This window comes from Conger conger, chromosome 9 (genome assembly GCF_963514075.1).
Source record: "Conger conger chromosome 9, fConCon1.1, whole genome shotgun sequence".
Classification (NCBI taxonomy): domain Eukaryota; kingdom Metazoa; phylum Chordata; class Actinopteri; order Anguilliformes; family Congridae; genus Conger; species Conger conger.
Window position 1 is genome coordinate 55,556,576 of NC_083768.1, and position 27,093 is coordinate 55,583,668.

A 27,093-nucleotide genomic window follows, 5' to 3' on the forward strand; every position below is an offset into this window, starting at 1 on the left:
AGTCCTTGTGTAACCATAGAGATACAGTCGGAACCCTTGAAGAATACATCAAACTAGCATACCACAGTTGGCAGCTAGAATACCCTGAGTACAACAATACAATAACTAATACAAAAAACACCATCTATATAACTATGTAAGTGCCATTACAGTCTATGGCATATATAAGGCTAATCATGGTGGTGAGTTAGGGAGGGAAAGGTGCAGCCTGAAGAGATGAGTCTTCAGTCTGCGCTTGAAAGAGGTCAGAGACTCTGCCGTTCTGACATCCACCGGGAGGTCATTCCACCACCGTGGGACCAGGACAGACAGCAGTCATGAGCGGGAAGTGCAGGTGTGGAGAGGGGGAGGCGCCAGACGGCACAAAGTGGCAGAACGGAGGGGTCTTGCTGGTGTATAGGTCTTGATGAGTGATTGAATATATACAAGGGCTGATCCCTTAACTGCCTGGTACGTGAGCACCAAAGTTTTAAATTTGATGCGAGCCATAACAGGCAGCCAGTGGAGGTTGCTGAGTAGGGGGGTGACATGTGAATGTCTGGGAACATTGAATACCAGACAGGCTGCAGCATTCTGGATCAGTTGTAGGGGTCTGATGGCAGATGCTGGAAGGCCAGCCAGCAGAGAATTGCAATAGTCCAGGCGGAACAGGACCATTGCTTGTACAAGGAGCTGAGTGGAGTAGGTGGTGAGAAGGGGTCGGATTCTCCGGATGTTGTACAGGAAGAACCTGTACGCCTGGGTCACTGTAGCGATGCTTTCGGAGAAGGACAGCCTGTGGTCTATCACCACTCCAAGGTTTCTTGCACTAGCGGATGAGGTCGCTCTGGTATCCGCTAGTGAGATGGAAAAATCTGAGAAGGGAGAGGTTAGAGCAGGGATGAAGATTACCTCCGTCTGGTGGTTGCCCATCCAGCTCTGGAAGTCTCTCAGGCAGGCAGAGATACGGGTAGATACCTGTGTGTCTGATGGGGGAAAAGAGAGAAAGACTTGGGTGTCATCGGCATAACAATGATATGAGATGCCATAAGCAGAGATAACAGGGCCAAGGGATCTTGTGTAAATGGAGAAGAGGAGGGGTCCGAGGACTGAGCCCTGGGGGACGCCTGTAACAAGGGGGCGAAGGGTTGACACTCTTCCAGCCCAGGACACCTGGGAGGACCGGCCAGAGAGATAAGATTTAATCCACTCTAAGGCTGTGCCACAGATCCCTGTAGATGCCAGGGAGGCTAAGAGGATGGAGTGGTTGACCGTGTCGAACGCCGCAGAAAGGTCAAGAAGGATCAGGACAGAGGAGAGGGAGGTTGCTCGTGCAGCCTGAAGGGACTCATTGACGGAGAGGAGTGCAGTCTCCGTTGAGTGGCCAGGTCCGAAGCCGGACTGGAAGGTGGTCCAGCAGGTTATTCTGTGAGAGGAAGGAAGAGAGTTGGTTGGAGGCAGCTCGTTCAATGGATTTGGATAGAAAAGGAAGGAGACATTACATTAATGGAATTTGGCAGACGCTCTTATCCAGAGCGACGTACAAGCGACGTACAATTTCAAGTGCTACCTGTACAACAAAGATAAGGACCAGGGCCTATTTGAAAATTTTTTTTTTTTTAAATAAACAAACAACAAAGCAAAAGTGACCAAACTAGCCAAACACTGCTTACCTAGCCAACTAGAAATGCACAATACTCAAGAAAGTAAATCACAGAAAGACAACAATTAAGGTTCACAGGGAGGTAGGGAGGGACGGGGAGAGGATGCAGGAGGATGCAGTTTTGAATGCAGGAGGGGACTAGAGTGGGGTAATGTAGGCCCTCTTAAATGATGAGGGAAAGCAGCCAGAGGACAGAGGAGTTAACAAGGGAGCTGACAAACGGGAGGATGTCAGGCGTCATTGCCTGAAAGAGGTTTGAGGGGATGGGGTCCAGGGCACAAGTAGTAGGGCAGTGGGAGAGCAGGAGATGAGACACATCAGCATCTGTAAGGGGACAGAAAGAGGAGAAAACAGGGGGCAGGCACAGAATGCCGCCAGGAGAGATTGGTAGGAGGACAGGTCTGATGGGTCTTTTGATTTCCTCCACTTCCTCTCAGCTGCACGTAGGCTGGGCCTGGAGGAACGTAGACGGTCGGAAACCCATAGGCTGGGAGGGGAGGATCGAGCAGGCCTGGAGACAAGAGGACAGAGAGAGTCAAGGGCTGAGGAGAGAGAGGAAAGCAGGGCGGAAGATATAGAAACGGTGGGTAGTTTGGAGAAGGATTCAAGAGGAGGGAGAGAAGCGGTGACTCTGGGGGCAAGTGGGAGGGTGATAGAGAGCGGAGGTTACAGCGGACAGAGACAGTGGGGGTGAGAGAAGGGGATGGAGGCAGGGGAGCAAGGGGGATAGAGAAGGAAATTAAGTGGTGATCGGACATGTGTAAAGGGGTAACAGTGGGGTTAGAAGAGGAGCAGTTCTCAGAAAGGTCAGGTCGAGAAGGTTTCCAGCCTTGTGAGTTGGGGGAGAGTGCTGCAGGGAGAGGTCAAAGGAGTGAAGGAATAATTATCCTAACAATTGCAGCGTCCAAAGTATCTAACTGATTCTGATCACCTAATCAGAATAACAGAAACGAGCTAAACTGCCGGCGGCTGCTGGAAAACCCACTAGATTCGCTAACTAATAACAAAATGCAACACACCTGGTCTAACACGGCAGTTTGACTAACAAATCTACGACAGCTGATAAACCCACAAGGTTTCCTTAATAGCTAATGCTCACAGGCAAAAAACAGAAACAATACTTAAGCTCTCTGCAGGTCTTCAACAACTACACACGCCTAGTGGAAAAAATGCACTTCTCTTCTGCTATTGCCTCTATTTGATACATATTGCTTACTTGTGTCTTCCTGTGTTTTTGCAATAAATGTGGATGTTATTCCTTTAAATGCTTGTTTCCTGTCCACACTTTGTTCTGGCCAGCAATCAATTTATATTAACAAGTATGTAAAATGTATTATAAAGTGGCTTCAGAAAGTTTTCAGACCCATTCACTTTTTGCACACTTTATTGTGTTGCAGATTTTTCATTCATAAAATTGCCATTTTTGCCCACAAATCTACATTCAATAACCCATAATGGTGGGGGGAAAAAAGCAAGTTTAGAAATTTTAGCAAATTTATAAAATAAATAAAATAAATATAAACTAAAAACTGAAATCTCTGATTTTTTAAGTATTCAGACTTAATTCAGTACTTTGTAGAAGCCCCTCTCAAGCTCCGTCAGATTGGATGGGAAGCGTCTGTGAACTCGACTCAAATTAAATTAAATTAGGCTTCACAGAAGACTGTCACAAAGACACTTTACAGAGTGACAGAAGCCCTAAGCCCCCTAATAGCATATGAGGTAAATGAGGAAAAAAGCAGCTGTCTTCAACCTCAGAGTGAGGGTCCGGTTGGAGTGGTCCATGAGCTCCAGGAGGGTTGGGGGTGTGGCAGTTCATAGAATAACATTTTCTCATGTACAGGGCAGAATGCATGTATCCCACATACCTACCTGACTAAGGTTGTAGCTAACCCTACTGGCACCGTTGATGCATGCTCAGTGCCACCGGTTCCATATGGATTTCTAAATAACTACTAGCCTTATCTGGCAACCATGAATGAATGAAACACTACTTATGATGTCACCCCTCTAAGCAATAACTGATTATAAGCCTGATTGTAAAGGTGTGTTTTTTATCTAGATGTAAATATTAACAGCATCAATTCCTCTAGGTACACTTGCACACAGTTTCTGAAGGAACTCGGCAGGTAGACTGTTCCAAACATCTTGGAGAACTAGTCACAGTTCTTCTGTGGATTTAGGATATATATATATGTATACATACATACAGTCAGGTCCATAAATATTGGGACATCGACACCATTCTTCTCTTTTTGGCTCTATACACCACCACAATGGATTTGAAATTAAACGAACAAGATATGCTTTAACTGCAGACTTTCAACTTTAATTTGAGGGTATTTACATCCAAATCAGGTGAACGGTGTTTGTATATGTGCCTCCCACTTTTTAAGGGACCAAAAGTAATGGGACAAACTAACAATCATAAATCAAACTTTCACTTTTTAGTACTTGGTTGCAAATCCTTTGCAGTCAATTACAGCCTGAAGTCTGGAACGCATTGCCATCACCAGACGCTGGGTTTCATCCCTGGTGATGCACTGCCAGGCCTCTACTGCAACTGTCTTCAGTTCCTGCTTGTTCTTGGGGCATTTTCCCTTCAGTTTTGTCTTCAGCAAGTGAAATGCATGTTCAATCGGATTCAGGTCAAGTGATTGACTTGGCCATTGCATAACATTCCACTTCTTTGCCTTAAAAAACTCTTTGGTTGCTTTCGCGGTATGCTTCGGGTCATTGTCCATCTGCACTGTGAAGCGCCGTCCAATGAGTTCTGAAGCATTTGGCTGAATATGAGCAGATAATATTGCCCAAAACACTTCAGAATTCATCCTGCTGCTTTTGTCAGCAGTCACATCATCAATAAATACAAGGGAACCAGTTCCATTGGCAGCCATACATGCCCACGCCATGACACTACCACCACCATGCTTCACTGATGAGGTGGTATGTTTTGGATCATGAGCAGTTCCTTTCCTTCTCCATACTCTTCTCTTCCCATCATTCTGGTACAAGTTGATCTTTGTCTCATCTGTCCATAGGATTTTGTTCGAGAACTGTTTAGGCTTTTGTAGATGTTGTTTGGCAAACTCTAATCTGGTCTTCCTGTTTTTGAGGCTCACCAGTGGTTTACATCTTGTGGTGAACCCTCTCTATTCACTCTGGTGAAGTCTTCTCTTGATTGTTTGACACACATACACCTACCTCCTGAAGAGTGTTCTTGATCCAACTGTTGTGAAGGGGTTTTTCTTCACCAGGGAAATAACTATTCTGTCATCCACCACAGTTGTTTTCCGTGGTCTTCCAGGTCTTTTGGTGTTGCTGAGCTCACCGGTGCGTTCTTTCTTTTTAAGAATGTTCCAAACAGTTGATTTGGCCACACCTAATGTTTTTGCTATCTCTCTGATGGGTTTGTTTTGATTTCTCAGCCTAATGATGGCTTGCTTCACTGATAGTGACATCTCTTTGGATCTCATATTGAGAGTTGACAGCAACAGATTCCAAATGCAAATATCACACTTGAAATGAACTCTAGACCTTTTATCTGCTGCTTGTAAATGAGATAATGAGGGAATAACACACACCTGGCCATGGAACAGCTGAGCAGCCAATTGTCCCATTACCTTTGGTCCCTTAAAAAGTGTGAGGCATATATAGAAACTGTTGTAATTTCTACACCGTTCATCTGATTTGGATGTAAATACCCTCAAATTAAAGCTGAAAGTCTGCAGTTAAAGCATACCTTGTTCATTTCATTTCAAATCCATTGTGGTGGTGTATAGAGCCAAAAAGAGGATAATTGTGTCGATGTCCCAGTATTTATGGACCTGTCTGTGTGTGTGTGTGTATGTATATATATATGTATATATATATTTTTTTTTTTATGTGACTTTTTCTTTTTCTTTTTTACCAGGAAATAGTCCTATTGAGATTCACTTCTCTTTTACAAGGGAGTCCTGGCCAAAATGGCTTAAAATAGAACAAATAAAACAGACAAAGCAGCATGACACTGAAGAACATAGAGAATATGCATACAGTGCACAGTGTCGCCAATAAGCCGTTTAATATTTTCTAAAGGTATCTATCTATATTAAGTTATATTAACCAAAGACAGTACATACTTTTGGAAGTCATGTGATCTCAATGTGTATAAATGTGTGTTTGTCCACTCTAGCAAAGAACTGAAATACAGTGGGAGCTGACTTAGGACAGCTGTATAAATTCAGCAATGATATGGGCTAAGGCCATTACAAGTTGTTTTTAGCATAAAAGAAAAACATGCTTTGTTTCTATAAAATAAACCCAATTTCATTTTAAGTTTTTTGACATGACTTGTGAAAGAAAGTTGGCAGTCCAAATGAAATCTGAAGTACTTGTATGTATTTACCTGCTCTATTAATTTACTTAGTTGGGTGAATCCTAGCTTTAGAAAATACTTTTAACTCAGTCTTATTTGCATTCAAAACCAGTTCCAAATTGCACAAGTCATCCTGAATGATCCCCATCCTGGGGGCGACATGGCTCAGGCAGTAAGAGCAGTCGTCTGGCAGTTGGGGGGTTGCCGGTTCGATCCCCCGCCCGGGCTGTGTCGAAGTGTCCCTGAGCAAGACACCTAATCCCCAAATGCTCCTGACGAGCTGGTCGGGGCCTTGCATGGCAGCCAATCGCCGTCGGTGTGTGAGCGTGTGTATGAATGGGTGAATGGAGAAGCATCAATTGTACAGCGCTTTGGATAAAGCTTATTCTGATTGTTTGTGTAGCTGCCCAAATTGCACTCCAGACAAGCGATCACTGAAACTCTGTATACTATTGCTTATTATCCATGCAAAGACTACATATCTAGTTATTAAACAATTTGCTATCAGTAGCAACAAGCAAATTAGCTGTAGTTAGCTTGACAAATTTACAAATATCCACTTGCGATAGAATATAGGCACAAGTGTTGTACCTAAGGTGGATATTTGTAAATTTGGGAAGCTAACTAGTAATAGATAATTTGCTTGTTGTTACTGATAGCGAACTGGTATTGTTTTCTAACTAGATAAGCAGTAGTATACAGAGTTTCAGTGATCGCTTGTCTGAAGTGCAATTTGGGAAACTACACGTTCCTTTTATCTCTTTACGTGTTCAATCATCCATGTTTAGCTCAAACTGTAAGTTACAGTTGCATCGTTTGTTACATAGCCAAATAAGTTGCTTGCTCATAATATAGTTGGTTAGCTAAAGTGAACTTCAAGAAGTCAAAAAATATAATAGTGTTGTGTAGCACACCAAAGTCAAGATTTCATAAAGTCACCTGTTCGGCGAACATTTTCTTAATAGAACACGATGAAAAGACGACCGACTCTGTTGCGTTTGTCAGTCAGCTTTCAAAAACAGTGCATGAGAACACTGAACTGTATAATAATGCTTACACGTTATATTCATAGACTGTGGGAACAGTGTTGTGGTTTTTGTTGTGGAAATTTTGTTGCTGCAATTCCTCTCTTGTCCGTTAGGAGTCTGAAATTAACTTTTATACATTTATGGAAGTACACTGATTTCTCAGGCACCTAAAATTATTACAGTCACGTGTGCTCTGAGACCTCCTAGCAGCTGCCCAGGCCAAATCTCTCCTATGAAGAAGTTCTGAAAGGTCATCAGAAAACCAAGGATTATCTCTACATTTGATTCTGTATTTTGCGGAAAGGAACGTTGGATATTTCTAGAAAGAGAGACTGAAAATAGGACCATGCATTTTCAACATTGGTAATTGAAATAACCTTTTCCCAATCATCTTCATATAAATCTGTTAAAAAGGCTTGAACAACAAATCCTTTAACATTCCGTTTGTGGATGACGTATGGTTTCAATTTTGGGATTTCATATTTCTTACTGTGGCAATGACGCAGTGATCACTGACATCATTTGGAAATACTGCCGTAGCTGAGTTTGTGTGGAGCATTAGTCAAAAATCAATCAAGAAAGGTGGATTTAGCAGTTTAGTGTCAATAATTGATGTTTGGATACAGATTTAGACCGTAGATAAAAGATTCCTGACCCCCAATTGCTCCTGACGAGCTGGTTGGTGCCTTGCATGGTAGCCAATCACTGTTGGTGTGAGTGTATATGTGAATGGGAAGTGAATGAGAAGCATCAATTGAATGTGACTGAATGAGAAGAGAATGAGTGAGAAGCATCATTTGTACAGCCCTTTGGATAAAGGCACTATATAAAGGCGGACATTTACCATTTACAATTTGCCTCTATCTTCTGAATTTTGAAAAATCATAAAGTCTGCTGAGCATGAAATTAGAAACATACTTGCTCAAACCAGGCAGCTACATATTTAGTTGCTTAATATTTTATGCATTAGACTAGCTACCAACACATGATCAAGATATTTCACAAAAAACCCATTTCCCAGCAGCACTCTTTGCATATCAGAAAATAATACCAACACCAAATTAATTAGCCTGCCACAAGTTATTTTGTTGAATAGTTTATATAATATAGCCTTTTTTTTGTAAAATAGACACACAGTATGAATTTGGCATGATCACAGACACTCTTATCCAGAGCGACGTACAACAAAGTACATACCCATAACTAGGGATAAGTGCACTAGAAGACCCTCGACGGAAGTACAATTTCAACTGCTACCTGTACAGCAGAGATAAGGACTAGGGCCTGTTTGATCATTAGAATTTTTTACACAGGTAAAGACAACAGTTAAGGTTTACATGGAGGTAGGGAGGGACGGGGAGTGGTGCAGCTTCGTTCCACCACTGTGGAGCCAGAACAGACCGTAGTCATGAGCGGGAGGTGGAAGTGCGGAGAGGGGGAGGCGCCAGGCGTCCTGTGGTGGTCGAACAAAGAGGTCTGGCAGGCGTGTAGGGTCTGATGATCTTTTGGAGGTAAGCTGGAGCTGACCCGTTACTGCTTGGAAGGCTAGCACCAATGTTTTGAATTTGATGCGAGTCATGACAGGCTGCTAGTGGAGGGAAGTAAGCAGGGAGCTAACATGAGAGTATTTGGGAAGACCAGACGAGCTGCTGCATTCTGGATAAATTGGAGGAATCTGACGGTGGATGCTGGGAGGCCAGCTAGGAGAGAGTTGCAGTAGTCCAATCGGGACAAAACCATCGCTTGGACCAGGCACTGGGTCGAGTAGGGGGTGAGAAAGGGGTGGATTCTCTGGATGTTGTATAGGTCACTGCCGCAATTTTCTCAAGAGAGGGACAGTCTGTTGCCCATGACCACGCTGAGGTTCCTTGTATAGGGTGATGGCGTCATTGAGGTATCCCCTAGGGCAGGGGTCGGCAACCCTGTGCTGGCTTTCGTCTCCACCTTAAAATAAGCAACCGATTCAGACCCAAGAAACCAGGTGAGGTGAGTTAACTGTGTAATCAATGGCTTTCATTGATCAATTAATGCCAAGTAACAACGAAAGCCAGCACATGGCTCTCCAGGACCAGGGTTGCCGACCCCTGCCCTAGGGAAATGGAGATATCCTAATGGGGGGAGGTAAGGGCAGGAATGAAGATAATTTCAGTCGTACCTGGGTTCAGCATTGATTAAGCATTCGTTACTAGAAAGTAACAAAACACATAATTGAAAAGAATCTATTTGGTTGTTGATTCAAAGAGAATATTTCTTTGAATCCTCAGCAGCCTGCCCAGTGGTACATCTTGTTTGAAGTAGTCCACCATATTTACAGTACCCGTAACTGGTATTAATCATCATCTCTTCTTTAAAACATAGTTTTTGGGTTGAATATCTCTGTTTTGCAGCTTTGGTTGGTCGAGTTAAGTATAAGAGATCTAAATGGCATCCAATCGATGGTTGATGCGCACATTCATTCCCATATAGTGAATTGATTTTAATGAGAAATGTAGTTGTTCTGCCTGTTTTTTTCTTTTTCACGTCGGCTACATGAACGTGCATGTACTACAGGTGTCGTCAGCCTCTAACACATTTTCTCCCTGCCAAAACATCAAGCACAAATGGATGACGAGCGCCTTATTATTGAGGTAGAAAAAGAACATTTTGTGTATGACTCGACCGATTGTCTCTAGATTGACAAACTAGCTGACGTTGACAAGCAGTATTAACATGACAGAACATTTCGACATCTTACGGAAATTTTAAAAAGTTATCAAAACAAATTTTTTACCAACTTCAAATAAATTGCATGACTGACGTTACATGTGACTGACGTTGCATATTTCAACACCTGCCTTGTCAGCACATAGTTCACCTGGGGTTTTGTTTGATATGGGCAAGTTACTTATATCCTCTAGTAAGATAATTATGAAAGGCACAAAAAAAACATGATGGAAGGCTATGCAATAAAATACATGTATGTTTTTCGTGACTGACATTACATGTGGACTAGACCAATCTTTGGGGCAATGTACTGGAAAAACATAATGCAAAGTTTCTCTTGACAGATGGTAACTATGGTAAAGTAATCAATTTACTTTAATCTCAAAGAAAAACTTTGATACTGAAGGCCTTTCAAAATATTGGCAATTCCATTGTTTGTGATGATGTTTAAGTGGCACTTATTTGTGGGAACCACATGAAAAATATGAGAGGCCACAAATATACCATGTCCAGTAAAGTTTAGGTCTTATTGTTAGTACACAGGGTAAATATTTAATAAAAATTGTTTTTTTGGGTCCATGTCTACCATTTGATAGATTTTTTTTTCTCATGCTCTCAGTCCTTTAAATGCCCTTTGGCTAACTCCAAGTGGGCTTTCATGTGCTTTTTACTCATAAGTGGCTTCCGTCTAGCCACTCAACCGTAAAGGCCACTAATTGATGGAGTGCTGCTGAAATGGTCTTTGTTTGCCACAGCAAATGGTCTGTAAATGAGAGACTTTAGTTTCAGATTTTCAATAAATTTGCAAACATTTCTAAAAACATATTTTTACTTTGTCATTATGGGGTATTGAGTATAGATTGATGGTAATTGGTAATTGGTAAATGGTAATTGTATCCATTTAAATCTACAGCACCATAAAGTGTGCAAAAAGTGAAGGGGTCTGAATACTTGCTTGTCATCGTACACTATCTCTGCATTAGTCGGATCAGCAGAGGGCCACTGGTGACACTCCAACCAAGAGGCCAGTGTCACATTGGCGATCCCGTCTCACTTTGAACATCGTGACAGAGGACTTCACCTTTGACAGGGAGGCCCTGCCCAGTGATGTGCATCGCTACCTTCGAGTGTAGGTCTTCAACTGGCACGCCATGCACAATGTTATTAGTGTTATTCGTTTCTTGCAGTCATACAGAGATACTGGATATGCTGACTACATGTTCACATACAGAAGGAGCCATGTCCCCTGAGCCCTGCCTTCCCTAAATGTATGCAAAAGTACACTTTAAAGTAGAGCAGGTATTAAAGGGAGTTGGTGTTTTAAATGTATGCAAAGCCACAATTTTAATCTGTAGGAAATCTTTGTTGAAACCCCAAAAAATGAATTGGTCTGTGTGTATATGTGTGTGATCGATGTGTTCAGTATATACTTGTTTGTGTTTGCCACAGGTTTCAGAGTGGAAAGAAAATGATGTATCTCCCTCTGCTGTTTGTTGATGAGCTTAGCAACCGAGTTAAAGACCTGATGGTATGTTAAATTTGTGTTCTGAAAAATGTTCGATGTTCCAGCATAGCTACAAATGTAGAAGCTCACATTTGTCTGAAGTTTTCATGAATATTACCTTTAATACGGTTTTTGCTTTTGTGATATGTTGCAGGAATTCAACAGCAGTACAACTGAACTTCCCCTCACTGTGTCCTATGACACAATTTCCCTGGGAAAACTCCGCTTTTGGATCCACATGCAAGATGCAGTGTACTCCCTACAGCAATTTGGTGAGCTATATGCATTCACTAAATAAAAGTTTACCCTTTGCACACGATGGGCCAGATGTACTGAGCCTTTTATCCCGTAATAGGCATCAAAGATGCATTGAGAGAATCTTTACAACAAGAATCACACTATTTCAATTGACATTGTCCATCACAGTACGAGTATGATGTCTTGCCTTTCACAGAATATCCTTGCGACATCTTGGACTATCACAATCAGAATTGTATCATGTGCTGTCTATAGTGCTAGATATGCTCCTATATCTGCTCCTGGAGATGCATCAATTTCCCCACATCCAGTGAAGATTTTCGATGCACTAAATGGAGCATTTTCGAACAGCGCATTTTAGCTCCGCTTCATGCACAGAATGCAATTAGTAGGTAGTCCCATTCATTGATAGCATAATTAGTTGTAGTCTTAGTCTGTGTGAAATTGATGTCTTATTTACTATATATATTCCAACCTACCCTCGCTAGGCTGCAAATTGTGCTGCATTTGGTTCACAAAGTCACAGTCGAAACATGCTCTTGAGTCACAATTATGTATGTGGAACGATAATATGGTACATTGTGAGATTGAGACTGGTGATACATTTTTAGTTAATTTGTTGTTAGTATGGGAGTGTTTGTCTGGTGAAATTATGAAAGAGAAAACTGGGTTGCAGGAACAACCTTTTTATTTTATTTTATTTTTGCAAGGTTTAGCTTTGGATTACCTTGAAATTGATAAGGACAAACGGTTGAAATGCCGTCTGTGCAACAGTTTGATAAATTTTCTTTCTTTAGGCTTCACTGAAAAGGATGCAGATGAAATAAAGGGTATTTTTGTTGACACCAACCTGTACTTCCTGGCACTGACATTCTTTGTGGCTGCTTTTCATGTAAGTGCTTGTCATTTTTCCCTTGAATACTTCCTGCTGGACCTTATGTATTGACTCCTACATCATGTAAATGGCTTGGTCTGGCACACTTTATGCTGTTTTCATTGTAAACTGTGTATGTACATTGCTTTACAAAAGTTTTGGACACTTTTGCCTGTTTTTGGGACCTGTATTAACTGAGGCACAGTCGTGTTAGATAATGTCCGAACCACACTTGCATCCAAAACACAAAAATTGCCAGTTTTGCTGTTCTGGGACCTGTATACATTACATTAATGGCATTTGGCAGAAGCTCTTATCCAGAGCAATGTACAGTTGATTAGACTAAGCAGGAGACAATCCTCCCATGGAGAAATGCAGGCTTAATGGCTTTGCTCAAGGGCCCAACAGCTGTGCTGATCTTATATTGGTTACACCGGGGATCGAACTACCGACCTTGCGGGTCCCAGTCGTTTACCTTAACCACTATGCTACAGGCCGCCCTTGTACGGTGCAATATACATGAAAAATCTTTTGGGAAGGGAAAGGGAAGGGAAAATCTCATAAAAATCCATTTGGCAGTTTTTATTAAAAAGATGAGTACAAATATTAGCATATTTGTACTCATCCTGCTAGAACTTGTTTTTCTCTGTCAAAAAATAAAAATGTTATTATAATTAATAAACATGCATATACACTCAGCAAACAGTTTATTAGGAACATTTTTACTTTATTACACCTACATATTCATGCAATTATCTAATCAGCCAATTGTGTGGCAGCAGTGCAATGCGTACAATCATGTAGATACAGGTCGGGTGCTTCAGTTAATGTTCACATCAACCATCAGAATGGGGAAAGAATGTTATCTAAATGAATTTGACTGTGGAATTATTGTTGGTGGCTGACAGGGTGGTTTGAGTATCTCAGAAACTGCTTATCTCCTGGGATTTTCACGCACACTAGTCTCTAGAGTTTGCAAAGAATGGTGCAAAAAACTAAAAATCCAGTGGGCAGCAGTTCTGAAGACAGAAATGCCTTGTTAATGATAGACGTCAAAGGAGAATGGCCAGACTGATCAAAGCTGACAGGAAGGTAACAGTAACGCAAATATCTCGACCCAGCTCCTGGTCCAAGCGATGGTTCTGTCCCGCCTGGACTACTGCAATTCCCTCTTGGCTGGCCTCCCAGCGTCCGCCATCAGACCCCTCCAACTTATCCAGAATGCAGCAGCTCGTCTGGTCTTCAACCTTCCCAAATACTCACACGTCACCCCCCTGCTTACTTCCCTCCACTGGCTGCCTGTCATGGCTCGCATCAAATTCAAAACATTGGTACTAGCCTTCTAAGCAGTTAAGGGGTCTTCCCTAGCTTACCTACAAAAAATCATCAGACCCTACACCTCTGCCAGACCTCTTTGTTCAGCCTCCACAGGCCGCTTGGCACCTCCCCCTCTCCGAACATCCACCTCACGCTTAAAAAATAAGTCTAATAAATACCTAATAAAGTGATTGTTGAGTGTATACAGTGCAGTCCATAAGTTATATAATTTATGCTCTTTTGGATCTGTACTCCAGTAAATTGGATTTGAAATGAAACAAGTGCCAACTATCACCTTTAATTTGAGGGTTACATGCCTTTTTGTGGTAAATGGACAGAATTTTTGTATCGCTTTTATCCAAAGCGGTTTACAATTCAGGCCTCTCATTCACACACACACTCACATACTAACGCACCAACCAGCTTGTTGTGAGCAATTGGGCGTTAGATTTCTTGCTCAGGGATACTTTGGCACACTGTGGGATATAGTCCCCCCGTTTTAGTGGACAAAAAGTTATTGAATAGTTGGCTTTTGAGCTGTTTCTGATTACCAGTAGTCAGGTGTATTCAGTTGCTTCCTTAATGCAGGTATAAGAAGGCTTTCAGCATCTATTCTTGATTCTAGGCTTTTGATTGGCATTGGAGTTTGTTATTGGTGTAGGAACCACATTTCCCACAATCCCACTGGACAATTCAAAACCAATTGATATTGGTTATTTTAATTAAATTACTAAATTTGTGGTTAGATATTTCTGATAACAGTAGTTTTATGAGACTGATTACTTATTGCAGTTATACTGCTACCCTACATTAATCGGCACCCCGGTTTTGTAGTGTAAAATTTATTTGGCGGCCAAGATAACCAGAGTTGTGCCAGTGAAAGTCAAGGAAGCCATTATGAGGCTGAGAAAGAAACAGTCGGAAATGTAGGCCGAACAACAGGCTTATCGAAACAAACTCTTTGGAACATCATTAAGAAAAGAGCACTGGTGTATGTTCAGGAACATTGCCTTGGTTTTGGATGGAGTTTGGAGGCATTTGGTTGAACTTGAGCGATAACATGCTTCTGTACAGTTCAGAATTCATTCTTCTGGTGATATCCACAGTTACTTCAAGGCCTGTGAACCAGCATCTGTGGCAGCCATTCATGCCTGAACTATAACACTCCACCCAGGCACAGATTGCTCATTCCATTACTCTGAAGTCAATGTTGGTCTCATTTGTCAACAAGCTTTTTCCAGGCTCTTATACTCGGTACTACTTAGCAAACTAACCTGTTCACCTTATTTTTGAGCTAACTAGTGGTTAGCCTCTGTAGATCTACTTCTGAAGTATTCTGTGGAGGGTAGTCACTGGAATATTCATGCCTGCCTCCTGAAGAGTGTTTCTGATTTGTCAGACAGGTGTTTGGGGTTTTTATTCATTATGGAGAGAATTATGTAGTCATCAACTGTACAGGTCTTTCATAGCCTACCAACCCCATTGCAATTACTGAGCTCATCAATGTTTTCTTCCTTCGTAATGATGTTCCACACAGTTGATTCTTGGAAAGCCTATTGTTTAGCCTACAGTACTGTGCAAAAGTTTTAGGCAAGTGTGAAAAAATGCTGTAAAATATGAATGCTTTCAAAAATAGAAATGTTAATTGTTTATTTTTTATCAATTAACAAAATGCATGAACAGAAGAAGTGAATTAACAGAATTAAAATCTAAATCAAATCAAAATTTGGTGTGACCACCCTTTGCCTTCCAAACAGCATCAATTCTTCATGGTATCCAGTACTGTGCAAAAGTTTTAGGCAGGTGTGGAAAAAATGCTGTAAAGTAAGAATGTTTTCAAAGATTTAAATGTTAATAGTTCATTTTTATCAATTAAATAAATGCAAAGTGAGTGAACAGAAGAAAAATCTAATTGGAATCAATATTTGGTGTGACCACCCTTTGCCTTCAAACCAGCATCAATTCTTCTAGGTACAATTGCACAAAGTCAGGGATTTTGTTGGCATATAGTCAGGTCTTTAATTAACCAATTATGCCAAGCAGGAGCTAATGATCATCAATTTAATATGTAAGTTGAAACACAATCGTTAACTGAAACAGAAACAGCTGTGTAGGAGGGTTAAAACTGGGTGAAGAACTCTGCTTCCAAGGTGAGGTTGCTGAAGCTTAATGTTTGAAGTCATACACCATGGCAAGACTGAGCACAGCAACACGACACAAGGTAGTCATACTGCATCAGCAAGGTCTCTCCCAAGCTGAAATTTCAAGGCAGACAGGGGTTTCCAGATGTGCTGTCCAAGCTCTGTTGAAGAAGCACAAAGAAATGGCCAATGTTGAGGACCGTTGTCACAGTGGTCGGCCAAGGAAACTTGTGCACACCCATCTATAGTGCGGAGAAGTCTGGTCAGAAGTGGTCTTCATGGAAGAGTTGCGGCCAAAAAGCATAGCTCCGACGTGGAAACAAGGCTAAACGACAAAATGTGAAATATTTGGCTGTAGCAGAAGGCAGTTTGTTCGCCGAAGGGCTGGAGAGCGGTGCAAGAATGAGTGGTGCAAAAACTGTGCAAATATACCTCGAAGAATTGATGCTGTTTTGAAGGCAAGGGGTGGTCACACCAAATATTGATTTGATTTTAGATTTTTCTTCTGTTCATTCACTTCTTCTGTTCATGCATTTTGTTCATTGATGAAAATAAACTATTAACATTTCTATTTTTGAAAGCATTCTTATTTTACGGCATATTTTCACACCTGCCTAAAACTTTTGCACAGTACTGTACTTGCACACAGTTTTTGAAGGAACTCCGCCATACCATCACTTCCAGGACTCCTTGTTCTTCTTTATGCTGAAGATAGTTCTTAATGGCATTGGCTGTATATTTGCGGTCGTTGTCCTGCTGCGGAATAAATTTGGGGCCAATCAGTTGCCTCCTTGATGGTATTGCATATTGGATAAATATCTGCATGTACTTCTCCATTTGCACAAACTGCCTTCTGCTACAGCAAAATATTTCAGATTTTGACTCATCAGTCCAGAGAACCTGCTGCCTTTTTTCTGCACCCCAGTTCCTGTGTTTTCGTGCATAGTTGAGTTTGGCCATGTCAGAGGTATGGCTTTTTGACCGCAATTCTTCCATGAAGACCACTTCTGACCAGACTTCTCCGCACTATAGATGGGTGCACCTGGGTCCCATTGGTTTCTGCCAATTTTGAGCTCGTGGCACTGCTGGACATCTTCTGATTGCGAAGGGAAGTAAGCATGATGTGTCTTTCATCTGCTGCACTAAGTTTCCTTGGCCGACCACTGCATCTACGGTTCTCAACGTTGCCCGTTTCTTTTTTCTTCCTTATTTCTCAGCCTCATAATGGCTTCCTTGACTGTCATTTGCCCAGCTCCTGTCAAATGACAGTCCTCATGTTGAAATACGCTAGTGTCTCCAAAGGGAACCAAAAGCCTAGATTCAGGACTAGTTTTGAAAGCTTTCTTATGCCTGCACTAATGAAGCGATCAAATGCACCAGTCTAATCAGAAAAGGCTGAGAAGCCAGAAGAACAGAAAGGTGGCACAACAGGCTAATGGTCATCTTGCGGTTGCAGTTTGCTGCAGTTGCACACCGGGGACCGGGGTTCGATTCTTGGTCTTGCCAAAAGCCAAGTTTGGCCGGCTCACGTGGAGCAGCAATAATTGGCTGCTCCAGAGGGTGGGACTTGGCAGGGTTAGTAGATCGCCGCACAAACAAGCACCTCGAACGCCTCAGAATCACGGTCACGACTTGTGAGACGAGACGGCTTGAAGAAGGCGTGTCGCTCTCCTGCCGGCCGCTGAGGGACGGGGTGTGGGCGGTGTATCTAATACTAGCTCTAATTGAATCAGACGGGGTCCAATTGGCTACCGAATTGGGAGAAAAAGGGAAAAAATCTGATTAAAAAAATTTTTTTTAAAAGACACAAAAACAAGAACAGAAATTGTACCACGTATATTAATATGGATATTAATAAATCTGGTTGTTTTGCAGCTCTTGTTTGATTTCCTTGCCTTCAAAAATGACATCAGTTTTTGGAAAAAAAAGAAAAGTATGGTGGGAATGTCTAGCAAGGCAGGTAAGTCAAGTGGCCTCAAGCAGTTAAATCATATTTACTAATGACGGAAATGTCCTTCAAATGCTGTTTAAGTTATAATACCTTAAGCACAGAAAGGTTTTCATTTCTAAAGAGTGTTTTTAATTAATCCAATACATTGCCCCTTCTCAAGATAAAATGCAATGGTCCATTATCAATTTTTTCTTGATATGTTTACTTACGCCAGCTGGAAAGGCTTAATTTTCTTGTTTCACCTGTCTCTCAGTGCTATGGCGGTGTTTCAGCACAATTGTGATTTTCTTGTACCTGGTGGATGAACAAACTAGCTTACTAGTGCTTGTCCCTGCTGGAGTAGGATCAGTCATTGAGGTACAGTATGCAGATGGCACAACAAAGCCTATATGACTACGCACGCATCAGAAGCTGTTTTTTGTTATTTTCATAACTTAAATATTTTTTCTTTTTCCCAGTTTGATTATTGTCAGGACTTTTTTTTTTGTTCCACTGTAACCCTCCACAGGTGTGGAAGGTGAAGAAGGCCTTCAAAATACAAGTTCTGTGGAACGGAGTAAAACCAACATTCCTGGTGAGTTAATTGTTCTTTCCATCCCAACAGAGATGCAAGCTTTTTAGGATTAGGCTCAGTTGCTTTCATATTTAAAAGTTGGATTCTTGAGGAATGGGAGAACCTGCCAGAAGGACAACCATGTCAGCAGCACTCCATTAATCAGGCCTTTATGGTAAAGTGGCTGGACGGAAGCCACTCTTGAGTAAAATCCATATGACAGTCCGCTTGGAGTTTTCTTTCATTCCAGTCCAAATATTGGTCGGAAGTCGGACGTAGACTGACATAAAAAGATGCACTTAAATATTTATAGGTCTGCATCTTTTTTAAAGCAGCGCTCCGCTACAGTCCCGCTTTTTCAAAACAGGCATCACTTAAAGGGTTGTACTGACGATCCTGCATGTATGGATGAAACGATGATCGACTCCGCAAATTGTCGATTCATGCCTAGGTGGCGATTGCCATAGTGATTTCTTTTTTCCTTTTTTTCTTCTTCTTTTTTTTTGGGCTCTTTTTATTGCCAGAAAAAGAGCACTGTGTATCTTAAGGGTCATTCAACACATTGATAGTATTGGTCTCCTACTAAAAAGACTGCAATTTTTTTTTAATTTTACTATATATTTCATTAGATTGACGTGCACTCCTTTTTCGGCAAGCGGAGATACAAAAAATAATGGACAGGATAAAGTACAGGAATATATTACTCCGTAAATTATAAGAGGTTATAATTAAAAAAATGATTTCATACCAAGTCAACATCAAACTTATATTACTCATTTAGGTCAGAGTAACCAGTGGCTCTGTAAAGGGGAAGGGAAAACACTTTTTGACAATTTACCCTGCCCTGTGTAAAGTGTATTGAAGACATGCATGGAACATGTCTTTGACTGTTCCTGTAATTACCTGTGGGATCTCGTTTGGTTAAATAACTTCAATCTTGTATGATTTTGTTTGTTTCTGTTATGATTGTAAATAAATGCACGTGGACTGAACCTTTTTTAGACGTGGCATTGAAAAGCCATTGTTCTGCATCACTACAAGTCTCCAAAACCGTAATGAAAGGTGAAAAAGTCCAGAATAACAATGGCCGATCGGACAATAAATGTTTTGGGACAATTTAACAACCCAATCTCCAATGGAAGGCTCGTCATGCAGCTCTGTGCATCTGGAGAGCGTCCCCCAACGTACAGTTGTGTTCAAATAAATAGCAGTGCATTAGAAAAAGTGAATAAAGTGCAAATATTTTTTAATAGCTTTTAAGTTCCATATTTCAAATGTAGTGGAAACATTATACATTCAATTCCAAATCAAAGCATTAACAAATTTGATCAAGTCTGCGTTATTCTTTTACAGGAAGCAAAGAAAAGTAATATTAATCTGTTCAAAAAAATGGCAGTGTCGACATTTTTATCTTCAAACTCTTACTGTATAAACTGAAGAAGTTTTTTCAAGATTTAACTTCACTTTAAATGAATGAACTAATATTTAGTTGCATAACCATTGTTTTTGAAAACTGCTGCACATCTGCGTTGAGTCAACCAACTTCTGGCACCTAGAAACAGGTCATTCAGCCCAGGATGAACAAATTACAGTACTGTACAAAAATTTTAGGCAGGTGTGAAAAAATGCTGTAAAATTAGAATGCTTTAAAAAACAGAAATGTTAATAGTTTATTTTTATCAATTAACAAAATGCATGAACAGAAGAAGTGAATGAACAGAAGGAAAATCTGAATCAAATCAATATTTGATTTTTCCTCCGAACAATGTTTGGAATGGCCCATTTTACTTAGCAATTCAGAAGGAAATCATTTTATAACAATGTGTGAAACATTTGCTTCCCTTCTTTAATAAAGGACTATTAATGACACCTGTTTTTTAACAGAATGAATGAATTCTCTAATTAAACTCCTGCTATTGTTTTGAACACGCTTTCAATGAATGAGTCAATTACTCAGAACAAGCAGTGTACAGTGTACAAGTAAATTATTTGCCATGCAGAAATATCACTACTACTAATAACAGTGGTTCATCAGGATACTGATATTGTACTGCTATTTTCTTGAACACAACTGTTAATCTCCAAATTGGACAGTGACATCATCTTCTCTACCTGTAGGGGAGACAGAAACAAGTGCGGCAGCACACAGTCCCACAATACACAAACTGAAAAACGCTGGAATCTATGGAAGCAGATGAAGTAAAAGATAGGCTTTGTTTAAATATAAAATAGGCTTTGTTTAAATATAAAACAATTATTAGAGGGAGGCCAGGATGTATTTGGATTATTTTGAATATATGGATAGATTACGGTCCATGTCATATAAATGTTTTTACAAGCTTACAATCTGTGAAATGCGTATTTCAAATGCATGTAATTTAAATATTACCAATCTCTGATTTGAAGTGAGGATGCCATTAAGATAACTCCTCTATAATTTTTTAGTGTTTAGGGGTGTTTTGAATGTAAGAGATTTAGAGGTTTGTATTGTTAGTCATCTGTAGCCTTTGCTAAAATTTCAGAAACAAGTCAGTACAATGAGGGAAAAGGAATCTGGGCAACATCATTGCTTGGGGTGGGGTTCTGCACTTTGTTTGTTGTCGACTGACGTTTTAGTGACTCAAAGAGATTAATTAAGGTGAAAAACAATGATTTGTGGCTGGAGTTTGGCACTTTAATGTGAAAAGGTCTAAAAAGCTCCCTATTTTCATATTCATTACGTGTCCTAATGTGCGTTCTCTCCACAGTTTGGAAAATCAGATGAATCTGAGAGGAGAACGGAGGAATATGATACACTGGTGAGGAAGGAAAAAAGGAAAAGGGGGTGAAACAAACGGTTTGAGGCAAACAGTCAATCTCTATATACAGTACAGCTACCCGTGGGTATTGTGTGATCCTCATCCTAGTTTACAATTACAGCGAAGATTCCCTTGTTTTTTATTCTGCTTGTGTAACATTAAAAAGTGACTCATCACATAAGCTGGCACATTTACAAAAAATGTTAAAAAAAACTTCTTTTTTTTGCAGGCAATGAAATACCTGTCATACCTGCTGTACCCCATGTGTATCGCAGGAGCTGTATACTCTCTGATTTATGTAAAATACAAAAGGTTAGTAAGTACTCCTGTATGTGGTTTTATTGATTCATAAAGCTGCCCTTGTCAGTTTATTTGAAAGCTTCTTTGTTTCATCAACAGTTGGTACTCCTGGTTGATCAACAGTTTGGTCAATGGTAAGACTGGTTGTATTGTCACTACTGTGGTCACCATAAAATAAATCAAAAGTAGTTTCAGAATGTTCTCAAAATAAAGGTTTGAATGATTATTCATGTATTCTCTCTCATTGCTAACAGGAGTTTATGCATTTGGATTCCTCTTTATGCTACCTCAACTTTTTGTGAACTACAAGGTGGGTTTTTCCATAAACCAAACATTGTACAGGTGAAAAACTGAACTTGTAGTGGTGGTTTTTAACATTAATTATTCTCTCATTTGAACAGTTGAAGTCAGTGGCCCATTTACCCTGGAAGGCATTCATGTACAAAGTAAGTACAGATCTGCATAAATATGGTAATGATTCAGTGATTGTAGTATTTAGCAAAAGCATGAGGTCCTTTTGGTTTTGCTAAATACTACAATCACTGTCATTACCATATTTATACAGCATGGAATACAAAACAGTGGTGATGATTCTGGAATCTGGTGGCATTAACTGTCCCTCATGTCTCCTAGGCATTCAATACCTTCATTGACGATGTGTTTGCCTTCATCATCACCATGCCCACCTCTCACCGTCTGGCCTGCTTCCGAGATGACGTTGTGTTCCTTGTTTACCTGTACCAGAGATGGTCAGTCAAACAACAGTTTATTTGTTATTTATCACCATGATAAATGCTGTAGTTGTTAGTATGGAGGTCAACGTCAGTGTGTTGTAGTGCTGTAAAACAGCCATCTGTTTTAAAAATACTGTTCGGCATATACAAGTGGTGTAGCAGTCTTTTGAATAATACAGAATCCTTAAATATTTTTTGTTGTTCTATTGTATGTCATAAAAGAACACATTTGCTGATGTCTATTTAAAGCATCTAGACTGACTTTTGACTGACTTTTCTCTTTATAGGCTTTATCCTGTAGACAAGAGCAGAGTCAATGAATATGGAGTTTCTTTCGATAAGAAGCCCAAAGAGAAAACCCACAAAGACTAAAACTACCAGATTGAAATGATGCAAGCAAAAGGAAACAGGAAAGCAGTGTTATCCATTTTGAATATCCGCAGCGATAGAAGAGTTTTGCTTCTGAGGGGAGCATGGACATTGATCAAGTTTTGGCATTTCTTTCAAAGTTGACAAAGAGAATTGAGAAAATGTAGTGCTTCTAAGCCCCCCCTCCCCCGGACTTCACCCATCCCAGGATAGGCTTTTCGGTCTGCTTATCATTGCTTAACAGTGTCTGTGGCCTTAATCGCAAGCTGTAGAAGCATGAAGAAGCCGTTGCCACCTGCACCTGCTCACCTGTTCCAGCATGAGGCACTCACTGTTCTTTTGGACCCTGAGTTCATACATGAATGTGTTCTTTTAAAATGTGTGTAGCAATATTTCCTGACCTTGCAGAGATAATTTTCTTTTATGTGGCACAGTATTGCGAAATGAAAATTAAGATGGTGCCAAATACAATGAAGATAATGTGATTTTTTTGTTGTTAGAGGGAACTGAATGTACTTGTTTTGCAATTTTTGAATGGATAATAACTTCTTTTCATATTTGGCATCAACATTCATGACTACTGAAAGCTCCAAATAACTGATTTTGGGATTTTGGGGAAAGAAAACTGATCAGAGATCCAAAGGGACCTGTCTCTGGAGAATTCCTACTTATTTGTGTCAAATTCATGTTCCTTGTGTCAATTTGTATGTTAATTAGCTTTTACATTATGGCTTTTCCTTCAAAATAAAATACTGTCTTGAGTATAAAGGTAGAACAGCTTCTATTTTCCATTTCTTTCAAAGGCTCTATACATCAATTCCCATCTGACTATACATTGCAGGGGGAACCTGCTGATTTTTCTATGGGTTAAATAAATTCCTGTGAGTAGTTTTGCTGTAATTCTTTCCACTATTCAACTATGGTTCTGGGTCTGGTTCTGGTCTGGTTCTGGTCTGGTCTGGTCCGGTTCTGGGTCTGGTCTGGGTCTGGTTCTGGGTCCGGTTCTGGTTAGGTCTGGTCCGGTCTGGGTCTGGTTCTGGTCTGGTCCGGTGAAACTGGTCCGGGTCTGATCCGGGTCTGGTCCGAGTCTGGTCTGGTCTGGTCTGGGTCTGGTTCTGGTTGTGGTCTGGTCCGAGTCTGGTCCGGTTCTGGTCCGGGTCTGGTAAAGTCCTGGGTCTGGTTCTGGTCTGGTTCTGGTCTGGTCTGGTCTGGTCCGGTCTGGTCTGGTCCGGTCTGGTCTGGTTCTAGTCCGGTTCTGGTCCGGTTCTTGTCCGGATCTTGTCCGGATGTTGTCCGGTTCTGGTCCGGTTCTGGTCTGGTCTGGTCTGGTCTGGTCTGGTTTGGTCTGGTCTGGGTCCGGTTCTGGTTGTGGTCTGGTCTGGTCCGGTTCTGGTCCGGTCCGGTTCTGGTCCGATTCTATTCTGGTCTGGTCTGGCATAGTTGTGCCAATGAGATGTTTAACCATATGTACACACTTTGGAAATAATCACCTTCCTGGACAACTTAGTGTGCACAGGAATTCCCCTTTGATCAATGAAGATGTTGCTGCTGCTATTGGAATGCATCAATGATATAAGCCTCACTTCCTATTGCCAGATGGTGGCGCTATAATATTGAGTCGTGTATGGTTTATGGATTTGATTACAGTCCAATAATTAACATATTTGTACCTTTTCAGCCAAATTGGAAGATGTCGAGTAAAATTAAAGCCACTTCCTGTTACCAGATGGTGGCGCTATAACATTGAGCCATTTTTGGCATATGGATTTAATTACAGTCCAATAATAAAAATATTTCTACATTTTCAGCCATATCGGAAGATGTGGAGTGAAATTAAGGCCACTTCCTGTTGCCAGATGGAGGCGCTATGCCATTGAGCCTTTATTGGAACATGGACAGTACCTAAAACTATATTATGACCCTTAAAGCACTCTGGTTTTCAGTGTTCTCAATACTCTCAAAAACAATCCAACACTTTAAGAGAAACGTCTTTATGGCAACAGAATAGACTAAAAACAAAAGTATTAAAATACATATGTATGGAACTCAACCTTGCCAATATGTATGAATCACAGCTTTAAACTCAAATTTAAGACAAAAAAATAATACTTCTCAGTCTTCAGAGGTCAACTGTGTTCATAGGGAATGTGTACAAATCAGAATGACGGTGAACACAATACTGTATTCATGAGATTCGAATACCTTCTGAATGACCTGCTGACCCTCCCTGATAAACTGGTTTGTTTGCATTCCTACGAAATGGGCGGTCAGCTCTCTCTCTCTCTCGCTCTCTCTCTCTCTCTCACACTGACACACATGTTTCAACATAAGTTAGCAACGTGCATCTGTGGCTCAGCCCTGGACTGGATTGAGTCCTACCTCTCTGGTCGCTCCTTCCAGGTTGCCTGGGCTGGTACAGTATCGACACCTCGGCCCCTTGCCACAGGAGTTCCCCAGGACTCCGTCCTAGGCCCGCTTCTTTTTTCTCTTTACCCTCGTCCCCTTGGCCCTGTGATCACTGCACATGGGCTAACCTACCACTGTTATGTGGACGATACCCAACTCTTCATCCCGTTCCCACTGTCTGATGCACAGGTTTCAGCCCGTATCTCTGCTTGCCTGAGTGACATACAGAGCTGGATGGACAACCACCATCTAAAGCTCAACCCAGGCAAGACTGAAATGATATTCATGCCTGCTAATACCGAATAGACTAAAAACAAAAGTATTAAAATACATATGTATGGAACTCAACCTTGCCAATATGTATGAATCACAGCTTTAAACTCAAACTTAAGACAAAAAAAAACATTTCTCAGTCTTCAGAAGTCAACTGTGTTCATAGGAAATGTGTACAAATCAGAATGACGGTGAACACAATACTGTATTCATGAGATTAGAATACCTTCTGAATGACCTGCTGACCCTCCCTGATAAACTGGTTTGTTTGCATTCCTACGAAATGGGCGGTCAGCTCTCTCTCTCTCAAGATAAGGACCAGGGCCAATTTTAAATTTTTAATAAAGAAATTTTTTTTTTAACAAACAAACAACAGAGCAAAAGTGACCGAACTTAACTATCCAAACTATCCAAAAACTACACCAAATCTTGTAAGCTTGTAAGGGGGGTTGGGTGCATTGTTTTGTTTTAACATCTTGGTAAGTACTGGTGTTTATAATCACCAGGACATGTACAATTTCTAATATTAAAAAAATAAAAATAAAGACCACCTGCCATATTTCAAAATGCATGGGATCTATTCCTACATCCTTCCCTTGCACATAAATGATCAAAAAGACAAAATCTTTTTGGTGTAGACCAATTTGTCATAAGGTTTATTGGTTTTAGTTTACAAGAATTACCTTGTTTTCTCATCAAAGTGGCGACATGATGTCATTGCCCCTCCCTTCTAAATTATCTTTCACTTTCAAACTCGAGGCCATAAAGCCAAGGGCGAGTGAATTGGGATACAAGAAGCATATTTTGCCATCAGATGGTCTGGGAGCTTGTTTTTACGCTGTACAGGATTCTGCAGGATGGCAGGTAGGCTTGTATATGTGTTCTGTGTGGTAGAGCAGCATGCTTGCAATGCATTGAAAGGGACAATAGAGTACGTTTATCAACATAGTTTATCAACGCAGTTGGTTAAATTACATTTTTTATTTAACCTACATTTTACCAGGGAATAGTCCCATTTAGATTTACATCTCTTTTGCAAGGGAGTCCTGGCCAAAATGGCTTCGAATGACACATATAAATGATCTTATGAGTTCAGGCATCGCAGGTTGTAGTTAAATAGGCTGGCTGTAGTTAAATGGAGAGTCTGGAGGCTCTCTGTTCAGAATTGGGATAGGCTTAATCCGTGTCTGTGCAGCCGGCCCTCAGGGTTGTGAAGTAGGGGAGGCCGGGGGTGCTATTTTCTGGTCCTTTGAAGCTCATCGACACAAAAATGGTTGTTTTCTTGAACTGTACTCATCTATTATGTTTAAACATCTGAAAAATTACTCACTTTTTAATGAGGTAAACATAAAAAATCCCTGACCTTAGTTGTGTTGAATGTCACTGTCTTTTTCGTTATATTTTAAATATTGTACATACTGTAATCCAAGATTAGATAGCTCCACTTACCCTTTCCTTTGTCTGGGTCCGTATTCCAGTAATACACCTGTGCTTGTGGTATCCTGCCTTTGCGCTAAAACAAAATGTGAAACATCAAAGCCTCAGAAATGAAGATATCAGAAAAGCAAGAGTAAGCTATGATAAGCAATCAGGAATATGTAGCCTGCTTTTCAATCAAACGTCATATCATGTGTTCTGATTTCCTGGCCACGCATGTGTAGCATGGTTAGCTCAGCTAGTTCGCTAGTAAGCGAAAAAGCGAAGGCTGGTACATAAATATGAGTTTGTCAGGAGATTAGCGCTGATTTGATACTACTTGTGAGCGATTTGTAGGTGCTTTAAATAGGCGTCTTCAGAGCGACGCCAGCGTATATTAGCCTCGCGGTAGTAGTCCTTCGTCATTAGTGCATCATTGTAACCAGGTGTGTGGTATTGCTGCGGACCG

General features: G+C 40.8%; 1 protein-coding gene across 1 annotated transcript in view; it reads left to right on the forward strand.

Annotated features, from left to right (window-relative positions):
• The window catches only part of LOC133136297 (lipid scramblase CLPTM1L), a 47,663-nt gene extending 24,359 nt beyond the window's left edge, over positions 1–23,304 (forward strand). Inside the window, exons 4-17 of the mRNA XM_061253651.1 lie at positions 10,714–10,859; positions 11,180–11,258; positions 11,389–11,506; positions 12,290–12,384; positions 17,700–17,784; positions 18,029–18,132; positions 18,284–18,349; positions 21,076–21,126; positions 21,356–21,438; positions 21,526–21,560; positions 21,681–21,736; positions 21,828–21,872; positions 22,060–22,175; positions 22,448–23,304. Of these exons, the coding sequence (XP_061109635.1) occupies positions 10,714–10,859; positions 11,180–11,258; positions 11,389–11,506; positions 12,290–12,384; positions 17,700–17,784; positions 18,029–18,132; positions 18,284–18,349; positions 21,076–21,126; positions 21,356–21,438; positions 21,526–21,560; positions 21,681–21,736; positions 21,828–21,872; positions 22,060–22,175; positions 22,448–22,532 (1,164 nt within the window). The 3' untranslated portion in view covers positions 22,533–23,304. The remainder of the gene's footprint in view (positions 1–10,713; positions 10,860–11,179; positions 11,259–11,388; positions 11,507–12,289; positions 12,385–17,699; positions 17,785–18,028; positions 18,133–18,283; positions 18,350–21,075; positions 21,127–21,355; positions 21,439–21,525; positions 21,561–21,680; positions 21,737–21,827; positions 21,873–22,059; positions 22,176–22,447) is intronic.
• Positions 23,305–27,093: the final 3,789 nt, after the last annotated feature.